The 16,359-nt window shown below is 41.1% G+C and overlaps 1 protein-coding gene across 4 annotated transcripts in view; it reads left to right on the top strand.

The window, feature by feature from the left end:
- The window catches only part of Ttc17 (tetratricopeptide repeat domain 17), a 112,706-nt gene that overhangs the window by 53,172 nt on the left and 43,175 nt on the right, over positions 1-16,359 (top strand). For 2 of the 4 annotated variants that reach the window (XM_048443586.3, XM_048443583.3), the window contains exon 17: positions 14,803-14,973. The exons of the other annotated variants lie outside the window; for them this stretch is intronic. In XM_048443586.3, the coding sequence (XP_048299543.3) occupies positions 14,803-14,973 (171 nt within the window). The remainder of the gene's footprint in view (positions 1-14,802; positions 14,974-16,359) is intronic. 4 annotated transcript variants of the gene reach the window in all.

The following is a 16,359-nucleotide window of genomic DNA, read 5'->3' on the forward strand; positions in this document are numbered from 1 at the left end:
CCCCTATCCTCCTGAAGGCTGGGCTTATAGTAATGCACCACCATTCCAAGCCTTCTTAAATTATAATGAAAACCTTTTGTCCTACATATAAAAATATTTTTATTTCTTTTGAGAAAGGAGCCTACTGACCCTTATACAAGTTCTTTCCACAATCATCCATCCTATCATATAGATTACTAACCTGGGCTGGGAGTGTGGAGTGTCAAAGGGCCTCTCTAGAATGTGCAAGGCCCTGGAGTAAGTCCCCAGCAAAAAGAAGTGGAGAGACAGAGTCCTAGTCAAATAATATCTAAGAAAAATTGTACATGATAAATGTTCTGTGTTGCCTATGTCTGTAATATATTGCTCCTCCTTATCCCCACACAGTGCTGGGAGTAGAACCCAGGCTGTCATGTGTGATCAGCAAATGCTCCACAACAGAGCAGGTTCCACAGCAGTGATGCCAAACATGCTCTCTTTTTTTCTTCAAAATTTCATTTATTTATTTGCTATTGTGTGTGTATAATATGGTGGGTTGGGGCACATGTCCCATGACACTTTTGCGGTGCTCAGATGACAACTTTGTGGTTCTCCTTCCACTATTGAGTGAGTTCTCGGGATCAAACCTAAGTCACTATGGTTGCATGTCAATCATCTTTACCCATGAGCCATCTCACCAGCCTGTGAATATAATCTTTAAGCAACAGAGTAGCATTTGATTTCTTTCATCTAAAGAACTTGCATGTGGTTTATTTATTCATTCAGCCAATACTTTGTGCCAGGAAATATTCTAGGACCTAGAAAGCAAGCACCAAAGCTTTATCTCTTATGGACTTACATTCTAGTTGTAAGAAATGGAGAGTGGATGGCAGGTGTAATTAATTAGGATAAGAGTGCTGCTGTGGGGGAAGAGCACAAGCATGTCAGGGGACCCCACCGAAGAAATGGCATGGTAGCAAAGACTTAATGCAGTGCCCATACACAGCATTAGAAGGCTTCAGACAGAGAGACTAGTCTTTGCAAAGACTTGACCAAGGAATAGACAGTTTATAAGCAGATTTCTTTGCAGTAAACATGAAGGGAAGATAAGAGCCTCATGTTTATTGTATGGCAAGTTGTTTTAATAACTGGAGGGTTCATTTCAAAAGCAAGATGTTTGGAAGGTTTTGAACAGTGATAAAGTGACTGAATTTACATTTTAACAAGATTATTCTGCTAAGAATAGATTGTGGTGGGGTGAGGGTAGAGACTTGAAGACCAGTTAGGATGATACTTCCAAAGAATCCATGAGAGAGGCTGGGAGATGGCTCAGAGAGTAACTGCTTGCTTCATAAGCCTGAGGCCCTGAGTTCAGATCCCTACCACCCATATAAAAGCCAGGTGTTGTGGTGTACATCTGTAACTCTGGCACTAGTTGTGGTGGGGGGGTGTTGGAGCAGAGATAGCAGGATCCCAGAGGCTCACTGGCTAGCCAAGCTAGTAACCAGTGGGCTCTAGGTTCAGTGAGAGACCCTTTCTCAAAAAAGAAGATGAAGGAGAGAGAGGAAGTCTCCCATTGTTAACCTTTCCACCTCTACCTGCACAGCAAGTTCAGAGGTGCACATATGCATACACACACAGAGAGAGACACACATACACATGCATGCACATGTGTACACACATGTCCATAAAAGTAATATTGATCTGAGTCAGACACAGAAGAAAGGGGCAGAAATGATCATGTTTAGGATAAAAGAACATCCGTAAAAGGAGATTGTGGAGAGTGACAGAGAAGGCAAGGAAGTCAGCTCCTGAACAGCTGGTGCGAGTTCATAGAGGGATGAAGATGAGTGAGCAGGCTGAGGGAGGAGAGCTGTGTGTCTAGACAGACTATGCTTGCATTTCCTCAGGAATTTACCAAGTGGAGATGTTGACAGTTGGCTATATGAATATTATAATGGTGAGTGAAGGGCAGGCTAGAAACTATGATTGTGAGCCATAGGCACCTGGGTTTTTTTGCATCACAAGCTTGTTTGGGAGTGCCTGAGTAACTGATATAGAATGAAGAATGTATAAACAATTACTAGTTGGGCATTTTAGTTTACATTGGGCACTGGGAAGATACAGGAGAATTGGTAAAAGTAGACAATACAGTAGGGAAGAGTAAGGTGAGTATTTACCCACAAGTCAGAAGTATTCAGAAGAGCAATCAAGACACCCAGTAGGTGCATCCTCGGATGCTGAGTCAGTTGAAGGCAGGATAAATCCAGCATTGGAGCAATCTTTTAAAACCTTCTATGAAATGGGGTTTGAAGAAGGTGAGAAAGTGGGATGGCAAGCTTTATGAGGGTGCAAAAAAGTAGGGTTTAATTAGAGGAGATTGTGAGATTGATGATGTTTGTTTTGGTTGTATGTTTACAAAAATAGAGTATATTGCAGCATATTTGCCTAAGGAAAATCAAATAAAAGGGGAGAAATGAAAGATGCAGGAAAGAGCTCATTGTTTCTCAAAATACTGTATTCTCTAGAAGAGGGGAGGGAGTGTGGAAAGGAGAGCAGGAAAGTAAAGGGACCCAAGACGTCTCTAGATGGGACAGGGACAGTATACAAGTAAGCATCCAGGTGTGCTTGCTCAAAGATTTAGTGGGAGAACAGTGGTTGCTCCTCAGCACAATAGAGAGCTGTATTGTCAGAGCAGAGTGAAAAGGAGCTGAGAGTGGCAGAGATGCCGTGAGGGAAGAGGTACTGAAAATTGTTTAGAATGTGAGTTGACAAGAGGTTTCAACTTTGCAAGGTCGGTAGATGTTAGTGTCACTAATTAAAAAAGGAAGCTCAGAGGAGAAATGACCCAGCATTGGTATTGTACTGGAGAACAAGTTCGCTCCATGTTCATTTACTGCCTCAGTTCCCTTGGAGAGGGGGAGGGGATTCAGGGTGTTAAATGCCAAGAACAGAGTCTCCAAAATGCTAACATTTAAAAATAGACACTGGCAGGCAGTGGTGGTGCATGCCTTTAATACTAGAACCTGGAAGGCAGAGGTAGGAGGATCTGTGAGTTAGAGACCAGCCTCATCTACAGAGTAAATTATAGGACATCCAGAGCTGCACAGAGAAACCCTGTCTTTAACACCACCACCCCCCAAAAAAAAATGAGAGAAAGAAAAGAAAAATGAAAATTGAGTTGTCAAGGTCTCACAATAGCCAAGGAGTGGGTAGTGCAGTTCTGAGGAACAGTTTGAGAAGAAAGATCAATAGTAGTGTAGCCTGTATTGTTTCCCACAGTCCAGTGTGGAACAGATGTTGCGGGGGAGGGTAAGCAGACTTTGGGAGACACTTGCAGTGTGACTTGTCTTGATAGGAATGACTAGCACTGAGAACAAGGGCAGCCAGGATGGGTGGCACTGCAGCTTTGCCACTCATAGAAAGCATAATGTTTATTAGTAAGATACAAGCTTGTATTCTCAGAATGACGGGACCAGAGACATTGGGAGCACAACCAGCCAGCACCATTAGGGATGCTGTCCCAAGTTTCTAAACGATGTATGGTTAGGGAACTCTAAGTGAGCTTTGCATCTCAGGTCCTCCTTTCTGCACCACACATATTATGAAGGTTGTTGTTATCGGAAAGTTGTATTTAGACAAGGTCTTCGTTTGTATTTGGGCTCCACTCTGCAATAGGAGCCTTGGTGATTTCTTGAACACACACTATAAAGGGCAAACTGACTGTGCAGAGCAACAGCAAGGAGTAAGATGAGCAGGGTGACTGGGCTGTGTCCTCTCCCTCCTGTGACTCTGAGTAAGTGTCACTGCACTTATACCCGAGTCTCTTCTTCTTTCTGCTTCTGTGCACTCAGTGCTGATTAGGCAAGTTCACTGGGCTTTGACTCATCTTATATCTTAAGTTTTCATTCACCCCTGATGTTTTTTTGGAGACAGCTAAGCTCATGTGATGTTAAGTTTCTTAGTTTGCTTTCTGTTGCTGTGATGAAGAATGTAGCTAAAATCAACTTGGAGAGGAAACACTTTTTTTCCACTTATGTGTCCTGATCACTGTCCCTAATGGAGGGAAGTCAGGACAGGAACTTGACTTCCCAGAGCAGAGACCACTTAAGAGTTTTGTTAACTGGCTTGCTTCTCCTGATTTTCCTCGCTTGCTTTCCTACTCAAGCCAGGACCCTGTGCCAAGGCTGAAACTGTCTTCAAAAGCTCGCCTTCCTATATCAATCACTAATTAAGAAAATGCCCTGCAGATTTGTCTACAGGCAGTCCCTTCCCAGATAACGCTAGCTTGTGACAATGTTGACAGAAAATTTAACCGGGACATAAAACTTTGCTCTTACACAGTGGCATTTGCATGAGTCTTCCTCTTTCAGAAAGGTTTTTGACAGAATACACACATTACACACACATGCAGTATCCATCCCTCACTGGTAGAGGGCTCTTTGACATTTTTTTATTTTTAATGACTTGTGCCGTTGGCAGTGCTTTTTACGCGATAGGAAACAAATTAATTCCTAGTTTGGAGACCTTTTAAAAGTTTGAGTGCTGTGTATTTAAACTCAGGTTTGGTTATTGGATGACATCTACTGAGTTCTATGGTCTGATGGGAATAAAACATTGAGTCTGTTAGGAAAAGAAATGGATAAGATTTTCAAATACAGATGACAAAGGAATATGCCCTGTGGGTGCTCCTGCCTGTGTGCGTTTGAATATGTGTGCCTTCTCTGTCAGTGCTGATACTCAGCCTTTGTGCTCCCTGAATAGGACAGTGGATAACAGAGTGAAGTAAGATACTGCAAACCCAGTAAGGATACACATTAGCTGTTGGTACCCAAGTAGGTAGACATGCCCCAGTCAAAGCCTATCTTCCTCACCTCCAAATACAAAGGCCTTGCAAGTGGGATCTGCAATGAAGTGAAGAAGTTTGTCACCGAAGTCTACAGGACTGTGCTCTAAACACTCTATTATAGAAGAACTTGAGTGGCTGTTTGTTGGAGGAAGCCGCTTGTTAGTTCCTGACCTCTCAGCCCCAAAATAAATACACAGAAACTATATTACTCTCCCAGCATTCCATTTAGTTTTCAGCCTAACTAAGTTCTGCCCTGCTATAGGTTCAAAGCAGTTTCTTTATTCATTAATGGTAATCATAGCATACCAAGGGAAATTCCACATCACCTCCCCTTTTCTGTTTAAATAAAAAAGGAAGGTTTTAACTTTAACATAGTAAAATTACATATAACAAAACAGGTATCAAGCAAGAATTACAGTTACAATATTTATATCTACTTTATCTTTTATCATAGCTAAGGAAAACTATACCTATAACTTCTTCAACTCCATCAAAGACTCCAGAAGAATATGATATTACCTAAGTAAACAGAAAATGCATTGCAAGCAACTTCCAAAACTCTAGAATTGACAGAGATATCTTGCTGCCTGGACAGTCACCCAAAGTTTTTCTCTACCATTGGGGCATCCATGTTCAGCCCATAGGCCCATAGTATCCAGCAGACTTTTCCATGAAGCAGGAAATTTGAAAGACAGTTCCGCCTATATTAGCAGTAGCAGACTCTTTCATGAAGCAGGAACCTCAAAGGATCATCTCACCTTTAGGCAAGTTGAGCAGTCATTTCTCTGTGCGTTCTACATGGCCAGTTCATCAAGCAGTTCAGACAAGAGCAGTTTCTTGCCCAAATGGCTAACCAACTCTATAAGGAGCCTCTTTGATGCCCATCTTTCTCATGAAGTAGCTTGATGATGCCAGGAGCAAATGTGTCTCATTGTCATGAAAAATCCTAAATTTTTAAACATTTTAAATGTCATGTTTGTAGTCTTTGAAAAGTTTGAAGAATACCTATCTGAAATACATCTCTGTACATCTGGAAAATCTAACTAACATGGCTACAAGCTTGACTATTATAGATTACTCTATTTACCTATATTTCTTAATTATACATTGCATTTTTAAATGAGCTGCACAATCACAATACCTTAATCAAGAACAAAAAATATATATACACAATATAACAAAATTGACCTTAAATTTGTATTAATAAACCAGGATCCATGCCAATGCAAATGTCTATAGCACATCCCCCTTTAAATGTAAACAAACATTTATAAATAATATTTGGAAATATGGGTGTAGTTTTTCTCCAAACTGCTTCCTGCTGTTATTTAGCAAAGTAATTTTTTGAGGGGTGTTCAAGGTGACCTTTCAGGGGGTTTTGATCATCAAACCATGTTAGTCTGGAAGCAGTTCACAGGTTCTCATCCTCTGTGGAAATAAAAGAAGAACCTCTTTTCCAAGGCAACATATGTTTATATCCATATTTTGAAATCAAGATACCTTTAAAATAATATCTTGGCTTAGCTTAGCAGTCAAAAAATTCAAAGAAAACACAATAGTATACATAATTCAGACTTCCTGTGTATATTCCATCTTTACATGGCTTATTTTTTTCACTTCTTTTAATCTATGACTGTCTGTATTCTGTCTCTTTAAAGACTTTGTTTTATTTTTTAAAGACCATTTACTTCTTTTTATAACTCTCTATACTCTTTTTATTTTCTCTACCAAACCTACATACATTTTTTAAACACACTGTGTCTTACTTAAAGGTCTTTTTCATCTGAATTTGTCTTTATTGTTTATCTTTAATTCTTTACTGTCCAGGAGCACTTCTTAAAATGAGCTTCTTAAAAACTTAAGCTGTGGCATAGCTAGGTCAAACACGGCACTCCCTGCTTGCCCCGCCTAGCCCAGCATGGCAGAGTGGAACTGTTCGCTGAGAGCCTTATACATTGCCCCATTTTCAGGCACATAGCCGGTCTGTGTTGCCATTAAGCAAGTTATCATACTCTGTTCACAAAACACATTTAAATGATCATTTCCCAGACCTCCCAAAAGAGCTAGAGCAGTTTGTGCTACTGAACCAGGAAGCCGCCACTTTTTTTTTTTTTTAGAAGTCTTGCAGTTTTTACTGTGCCCCGCAGTGCCTTGCTTCTGCAAACCCATCTAGGAAAAAAATTGTGGCTACCAAAAGACAATACTCTTACTTTGTGTCTAGAATTCCTTTTTAAGCTTTCTCGGGTTTTTAATGTGGATGTAGTGCCCCATGTTGTGTGCCAGTTTGTTGGAGGAAGCCTCTTATTGGTTCCTGGTCGCTCAGCCCCAAAATAAACACACAGAAACTCTATTATTCAAATCACTGCTTGGCCCATTAGCTCTAGCTTCTTATTGGTTAACTTATATCTTAATTTAACCCATTTCTATTCATCTGTGTATCACCACATGGCTGTGGCTTACCAGCTAAAGTTCCAGCATCTGTCTCCAGCAGGGCTACATGGCTTCTCTCTTACTCCGCCCTTCCGTTTAGTTTTCAGCCTAGCTAAGTTCTGCCCTGTTATAGGTCCAAATCAGTTTCTTTATTCATTAGTGGTAATCACAGCATACAGAGGGGAATCCCACACCAGCTCTTTAAAATTTAGTGGGGACAGAGAGGTGACCTAGTGATAAAGGCACATGCTATCAAGCCATATAACCTGAGTTTTTTCACCAGAATCTATATGGTGGAAGGAAAAAAATAGACTCCCAAAAGCCTAACCCCCACACAAGCTCTATGCATGCACAAACACATGTACGTTCTAAAAAATATAATTAAAGATTAAAAATTAATTCTATTAAACTTTGGTTTAGATACACTCACTATGCATAGCAAAGCTAAGAATTCCTGGTGCTCACATCTGAATCCTATGACAAGTCACTAGACCCAAGGTCTGAGCAGTTAGAGAATTCCTAAGTCTCTGGTTTTTGTTTGAGATGTTGTCTTTACAATTTACTAAACTCAAGAAATTCAAGACAGTTTATTAAACACAGATAAGTAAAGCTCATTTAGCTTTAAATCTAACAGTATCCTCCTAGCATCATGGCCTCACTCTAAGAGAAAGGGCAAGCCTGCTCCCAGCAGAAACTTATGATAGTGAGTCCCTTCCCTATTCCATTTCAAGAGTCTATGGCTTTTCTCAGTTCTTCTTCCTTCTCCCAACCCCCACTACCCTAAACTTCCTCCAGCTCAGAAGCTTCCCTACCCCCAGCTTCTCATCCTCCTTATAACCCTGCTATTTCAGCTATGCACTCCCTTGGTCTCTCTTTTACCTACTCTCTTTTGTCTTTATCTCCCTCCTCCCCACACTCTCCTCTGCTTCTCCTGTGGCCAGGCCCAGTCTGCTGGCCATATTCAGTCTACTTCTTTTTATCTCTGCCCTGGACTCTTCCAGATGCCTCTAGCTAGTCTCTCCCTCAGACCCATACGAAAATCCTTCCCCTTAACCACACCATGAAGCGATCATGTTATCAGTTTATATATTTTCATGTCTGCTTTTTACAAAGTTTACAAATTGAATCAAATTCTGGCATATAATGAATACATTGTATGTAGTCTACTTAACGTGTATGCACACATATATGTCCAAACTGACTTCCCAGTTTTGTGTGTTTACACATGTTTTCAGTAACTCTTCCCCACAACTTCGCATCCTCATCCCACAAATCAGCATATTCAGTTTTGAAGGCCCACTCTGCCTTCTGACGTATATGGTCCCTTATTTTGTTTGTTTTGTTTTGGTTTTATTATTTTCTGAGATAGTGCCTCACTATGTAGCCCTGACTGGCCTGGAATTTGCTTTGTTGACCAGGCTGACTTTGATCTTGCAGAGATTTACCTACCTCTCTCTCCCAAGTGCTGGGATTAAAAGTATGCATCACTGTGCCTGGCTCCTGGTCTACTGATTATAACTAATCACTGTGCTGCAATTTCCTAACCTTCTCAAGAGCAAGAACTAAGCTTTTTCACCTTCATGCCCATCATTTCTTCTGTTCCTCCTGTGTTGATGTCCTTACTGGAGTACTATAGTAGCTGATGATCCTTGGGGTTTCAGTATTCAGAACGCCTGTGTAAAACAATGGTAACAAGTAGCTGAACTGTTTGGTCCGTATTTACCCAGAATGCTCTGTAGAAACCATCTCTCATATGCATGCGTCAGCATAGAGCTTTTTAAAGTTTGCAGCTCCTGCCGCGGGAGGAAGATAAAGAAGAGTCTTGTCTCACTTGTCCACGATAAGCTAACAGATATTCTCCCAACCTTGTAATATACACTACAAGCAAATATCTCTTTTGACTCAGATTCAGTATTAGTATCTGTGAATTAATTAGGAATCCTGAGGAATTCAGTTGAGCTTAGTTCCTCACTATCCTAACTTGAAGAAAATCTCTCCAAGTTAAAGTATGTCACATTAAAATTAAAAATGGTAATGGCTATGGATAGTGGTTAACTTTTCCTTCTAGTTTCTGAATGTAAAATCCTCTCATAGTAAACTTCTTTAAGATTCTAGTGAGTGAATGCTGCTGGGTGTGATCTGGTCATTCACATTTCTAAAGGCAGAGCCTGGATTTCTCACTGAAGTAGTTTCTAAAGCTGTGTGTGATTCTGTCTCCGCAGAACCTGACTTTGCTTCCTAGCTTGGTCATCTCAGGAAAGGCCATGTGGCAGGATCAATAAGCCAAGTTTACATCCAGTTTCTTGTTTTCTACGCTATGACAATAGAGATCAACTCAACACCAAGCAGATAAACCCTCCCTACTTCCCTTGGGATAGAATTCAACTCCAGAATTTATAATATGAGGGACACACACACAGTCATGTGCTTTACTTCTTTTTTCTTTCCTTCTTCCCTCCCTATTTTCTGACTCATTCCCCTTACCAGGAGGGAATCCCAGTGAGTGCCAATTTCAAGTGTTAAAGATAGTTTCTTTCTCCCTGGCAATGCATATAGCCGTTACTTTAAACTTCCTGCAAAGAATTTCATTGGGCCTTAATTGCTGAATGAGAAATATAAGGAAACATTTCTGCTGATAAAATCATTTCTTTTGTTTTCCCCAAATAGAAGACAGCATAGGGCAAAGGAGGTAAAGCGCCTTCATCAGTCTCTCAGCTCCAGTCCTTAGCAACCACTTCATGTTACCCCAAATTCAAGGTGTTCTAAATTCTTACTTCAGCAGTGGTTTCATTAATTGTTGTTTCCCCAAGAGTCTCTGCACACAAGGGCTTATCTCTTCAGTTCAAATAAAGAAAGAAACTTGACAAAAATAGATTGTTAATTTGTTCAAATTTGCAAGACTAAGGTGGAATTTGATTTCCTGGCATGGAGTGTCATCTTGATCTTTAAAAGGGGAAGGCATACACAGGACTGTCACCCCTGACACAAGGCTCTCTGTTGTCAATAAGGGTTCTTCAGTGGGGCTACTGTGAGGCTACCTGCTAACAGATGCCTTGGGGCTCAGAAATGATGGCATTTGGAGCTGAATTGGTTGCTGTTTCTCTTCAAAGACTGATAGGATCTCTGCTTCCAGCATCCCATAAACACAGGAATGCATGCAGTATACATGCATGCAAACAGATACACACACACACACCACGTGCACAGAAGTGCACACAAAACACAAACACATATGCATACACACACATGTACAGAAATGCACACATACATGTGAACATATACGTACTCTCTGAAGTTATGCCTGTACCTCAGTAACTTCCAGTCGGTCATCTCTTAAGATTATTCAATGGCTAAAACTAAAAGGCCTTGTTGTAAAGAATGGTCATACCAGAAAACTTCTTTTTCCTTTGTGACTTTTCAAGGGAACAACACTAATAACAACAGCAGCTTATCCCTTGCTCACAATGGTCTCACTCTATATTTAATTCACAATGAATGAGTGAAGGCATACTATTTTTAAACTCAGTTTACATTGAGAGATTTGATACACAAAGATAATGAAAGTAACCCCCTGCTTTAGAATACTGATGATCCTAGAGACAGAGTTTGTACTCGAGAAGTCTGGTTCTTGCTGTGCTCCTGACTATAATCATGCCAAAAGCACCAAACCATCTTCTCCGTGACACCAGCTAAAGTTACTTGGCTGAGAGTTCCAGAATCTTGCTCCATAACTTTGCTGGCCTCATTATTGGTGCTCATGCCTCAGCCTTTCTAATGTTGGAGTTATGTGTGTGGAATATCATACTCCCTAAGATTTATCTCAGCATGCAAGTGATAGCTCTTGTTAGGAAGTGGAAAGTAATCTTCTAGGAACTTGGTAAACAGAATTAATGAGAAGAAAAAAGGTTTGCCTAACTTTAGAAATGACGGGAGCTCCCAAGATCTTAATTTACTCTGAAAAATCTATCCACAAATCAGTTTTATCTTTTTCCCTTTTTTCTACAACACCCTCATAACCTAGGTCAGTATTAGTATCCCTGGTATACAGCAGACACTCCACACAGAGAAGTATTAATAACCCTAGTATACAGCAGACACTCCACACGGAAAAGTATTAATAACCTTAGTGTACAGCAGACACTCCACACGGAGAAGTATTAATAACCCTAGTGTACAGCAGACATTCCACAAGGAGAAGAAGGGTTGAATTGCTGAAGCTCCTGCAGCAGTTCCCGAAGCAAAGGAGCCCTCCTTGGAGTTTCCTGCTTAGCTGGGATTGCAACAAGAGGAGATAGAATTGATTTAGATGAAAACACTTTGTAAGCAAGTCCAGAGTGTTATGCATAGAAGAATGCTTGTCTTTCACTTGGGACCTTGTTAGCTAAAGCATTTCATTTAAATCATGAGGTCCTTGTTAAAAATTATGGCATACATCTCAAGGGTAGCCTAAGCCATAGATAGAGTATCTTCCCTTCTACATCAGTTCAAAGTAGATGGTGTGTATAGAAAATGCTGTTGTTCCTTTTCATGCATGCATGCATGCCTGTCTATCTGTCTGTCTGTCTGTCTCATCAGAGTCTAACTATGTATCTCATGCTGGCTTCAAATCCTCCTGATTCAGCTTACCCATCTATTTTGGGTGTTGTTTTCTGGTATAGATCCAATACTTTCTTATCTTTAACAAGAATATCTACCAGGAAATTAAGTAACATGTTTCAAGGCTTGTCATTTCTGCTCTGAGTTGGAGCAAACGTGTACTGTGGTCTAGAGAACACAGACTTTAGCTCTTTCTAAAGTATTTCACTAACACTCGCCCTTACCACACCCGGATGACTGGAGATGTAGTTTTAAAGTTAGGCAACTTAACTTACCAGTAACCCAGCTACTTAGACAGATCACAGTTGATTCAAAACCAGTCTGTTTTAACTTTTGATGTAAAACAGTTAGCATTAATAGTTCTCATTTTTGAAGATTTAATTTTTTAAATTATGTATATGTTGTGTCTCTGTGTGGTTAGTGCTGGTACCCCTTGGAAGCCAGAGACCTTAATTCCCCTGGAGATGGAGTTATGGGTCATTGTGAAGTTGCTTGACATGGGTGCTGGGAAATGAACTCAGATTCTACGCAAGATAAATATGTATTTCTAAGCACCGAGCCATCTCTTCATTTCTTAATATTTAAAGCATTTAGTTTTCACTGGGTTGTTCTGATGCTTTGTATCACTAAGAAATGCCTTGTACAGAATAGCTGCCTGTTCTTCCTTCCCTCCCCTTTTTTGTTTCCCTCTCAGAGCTACTGGCTTGGGTTTGTGATTTGGAGGACAAGACATTCGTCAGCTTCACAGATGTTGCTTCCCAAGAGGGTCCAGTTCTGAGGCTATTCAGGAAGACCAATTTTAGCTTTAAGGTCTTTTGAAGATCATACCTTACAGGTTCCTCTGAGACACTTTTTTATTGCAGACATTTTAAATGATGAAATATTTTTTCAGTAGGAAAAGGGAAAGAAAAGAGAAGCAAGGTGATGTGACAGATTCATCAGAAAACTGCATCGGCCTATGCTTTGATACTGTTACAGTGTACACAGCCTGCATCAGGGAGAAAGTGATGTAACCAGTCTTCAGCATCAGTGTTTCCTCTCTGCTTTTAACAGCCATTCTTATTTATATCCCAATCAAGAATTGTCTTTGGGAAGTGTGAAGTTCGTCATAGTACATTAAAGTCAGTTGGGTGTGGAGAGTTGTCCATGTTGTGTTCCATTTCAGCGTTGTTATGCTTAGTTCTCTGTATTTAGTTGTTCGCAGCAGCTGGTGAAGCACAGGTGGGTACAGATCAGGCCCCTCTGTTCCCCGGTGGAATGTAGTGGGAGACTGCAGCTCCCATTGCTCGTGGCTGCCGTCCCATCGGCCCTCTGTGGACACATGTGCATGCATACTGTGTCTGTCAGTGTGTGTTCCCCATTGCCTCCTAGACACGAGTCTGCTCTTCTTTACCTGTGATGCCGGCAGGCTTCCATCCTCTCTGTTAGAAGGACTTCTGAGTAAAGGGTGACAGGGCCGACTCAAATTCCAGTTACCATTTAACTTAGTTTGGATTATTATTATTTTCACTAAGAATCAGTCTCCTTGTGTCTAAAACAAAGATATTGAACAATTTTTGTAAGGGTTAAGTGGAAGGATTTAAAAAAAAAAACACACACACAAAGCACTCCATAAATATTGGCACCTTTCCTTGCAGTTCCCTTCTGTGGGCTTATTGGATGTTCAGAGTTGAAGTTATGGCCCTCAGAGTGCTTTCTTGGAAGGACTTGGCACACGTGCCGCCTCAGCATTGTTTGCCTTGTATTTGCTGTCTTCCCAAGCTGCTTGTAATTTCTGAAAAGCAAGAACTCTTGAAACTGAATCTTCAGCTTTGGCAGTATCTTTGTTGTATGTGAGAAGCATTTCTTTGGAAAGTGACTCCCTCAGTCTGCAGTCACACTTAAATGTCCTGGTAAAGGAAAGAAATTACTTACATATTCTTAACCAAATGGTTGTCTCTACTAAGAAATCTGTGGCCTTCCAGTGATTGCATCTTCAGTGACTGTATACAGAGAGCAGAAAGGAGGAGGGAAGATCCCATTCAGTGAGCCAGACCATCTGAGACAAACAGTGGCAAAGGAGAGACGCCATAGGCTGGTTATTGCCACAGCAGACATAGTATTCTCTGGCCCAGAGCATCAGGTGGAACTCAGTCCTGAGGGTGTCAACAGGTATTCCTGATAGGGCCAAATCCTTTGACTCCCGGCACAGATGTAGTGAGATCAGTCCCACTGTGCGAATAATGAAGGCCAAAAGTGCCAGGATCTCATTCAAGATTGAACAGTTTGTTCTTGAACATCTTTACCCAGGCAGCGGAACATGCTGTCTGAAAGGAAGTCAAGCGACCTTTTCACACTGCAGTCTTAGTGTGGGATTGCTGCTCTCATTCTCCTTTAATTCCTTGGGGTTTTTAATGCATATACCTTAAGTAACCCCTCACGTTTTGGTATGACTCATGTGAGCTATATGAAAGACTAGTATATTTTTCTGTAATCCATTATTCTCAGACATATCCAGGCTCACTTTCTCACTTTTTTTTCTCAATTTTTTTTTTTTTTTTTTGGTTTTTCAAGAGATGTTTCTCTGTAGCTTTGGAGCATGTTCTGGAACTAGCTCTTTTAGACTAGGCTGGCCTCGAACTCACAGATATCTGCCTGCCTCTGCCTCCTGAGTGCTGGCATGTGTCACCACCGCTTTTTATAGTATCTTTAGCTTCAAGGGGATATTTTATAGTGATGAATAAAAACAAGATCTTGAGGCTTGAACTTTGTTACCTGCCAGCTTTTCACCAAAATACTTGATTCTTACAATACTATAGCAGCCAAAACTTGAATTTCAGTAAAAATCATGGATCACATGCATGCACCTGTGTACTGCTTTCTGCACTGTCTGCATTGTCACCTTTTGCTCTTGATGTTTCGGTACCTTGCATTATGAGGCAACGTGAGAGATGTTTCTAATGTGTGTATCTGTATCTCTTGTCATTGAGGTCATTGTCATGAGAAAACCCTGGACAACAGCCATGACAAACAGAAATATTTTGGCAACCCACAGTCATTGGATGCTGCTGAAGAAGAGCCCTCTAAGCAAGGAGCAGAGGAGGACCCTGTGCTTTCTGTTGAGAACTCAGGGAGGGGCTCAGATGCCCTTAGACTTGAAAGTAAGTTGATTTGACCTGAGCTATGCTTCTGTGGGAAAATCAACTCCCAAACATCAGGCTCACACTCCTCTCTCCTCTCAAGAGTTTGTTTCCTTCTTGTGACACTCATAGAGTCAGGAGAGTGACTCCAGATGACGGGGAAGTGCTCTTCACACGCTTTCTTCCTTTTCTGTCCTTCTGCTAGAACAGACTTGATTCATGCATGTGCCTCTTCTCAGTGCTCTCAGTCTGTGCAGTGAGTCACTGCTGAGAGGGATATCTCTGGCTTCTGGCATCCTTTCTCTTGACCCTGGCCTCTCCTCAGATGCTCTCCCACTCTCCTCACTTACTCTGTCCTGTGTCAGCAGCACACCTGTATCCTGGCCTTGCTCTTCTTCCTGCCCATGCAGTGTCTTACCTTCGGTGGTACAGATTCCTATGAATACATCAGTGACTCCCAGGCTGTGCTTGATTTAAGGCTTCTCCACAGCTCCAGCTGATGTTTGTAGGCTCTTTATCTTGATGAATAGGGTCGGCCTTTGAACTGAAGTGTTTAATTCCAATATCCCATCCTGTGATTGTAGCTCAACCCACCCAGGTCCCCTTTATCTCCTCAGTCTCTAAGACCTATTGAAGCTCTCATTTCTTCATCTACTCTCTCTGCTACTAACTGACTCAGGCTATCTTCACTTCTGCCTTTCCTCTTAATCTGTTTTCCTGACTATAGCCTTTTACCTTTTACTTTGTATATGCACTATCTCTCTATGTGTGCATACATTTAAGTCTATATAGAATTAGAAATATGTATATGTATAGTGTGTGTGTGTGTGTAGAGAAGACCATCAAAGTCCATTGTTATGGATTCCTGGTGAGTCCCAAGAGTTGTTTCTTAAATATACTTCTGATCAGGTAAGTTTCCTAAGCCTAAGTTTCTCAGGAACTCTCTATTATGATTCAGAAGAATCTAAACTAGTGTGAGCCATTAGGCAGCTTGGTCTCCATTCCTTTTGTAACGATACCTTAGCAGGAAGTACAGTGCCCATTTCTCTCTCAGGCCAGGTTCTTTTGAGCCTCCATATCTTTCACACAGACTTATAGTGACCTCTGCAAATGCTTTGCTGACCTGGGCATGTAGCTCAAATGGTAATGCTTTCCTGACAAGTACAAAGTCCTGGGTTTGTTCCCAGTACTGCATGAACTGGGCATGGCGGGTCACATATCAGCTACATAGGGAATTCAAGCCTGGTATATGTGAGACTATCTCAAAAAGGGAGGGAGGGTGGGAGGAAGAAAGATAGATCCTATACACATTTCCAGTGTTGCCTCCTCTGTGAAACATTCACAAAGGTTTTCAAACATTTAAGGAACTCCATCTGCTATCTTTTTCCTACATTTTACAAAACACAT

The sequence above is a fragment of the Myodes glareolus genome, chromosome 10, assembly GCF_982192425.1.
Source record: "Myodes glareolus chromosome 10, mMyoGla1.1, whole genome shotgun sequence".
NCBI classification, from domain to species: domain Eukaryota; kingdom Metazoa; phylum Chordata; class Mammalia; order Rodentia; family Cricetidae; genus Myodes; species Myodes glareolus.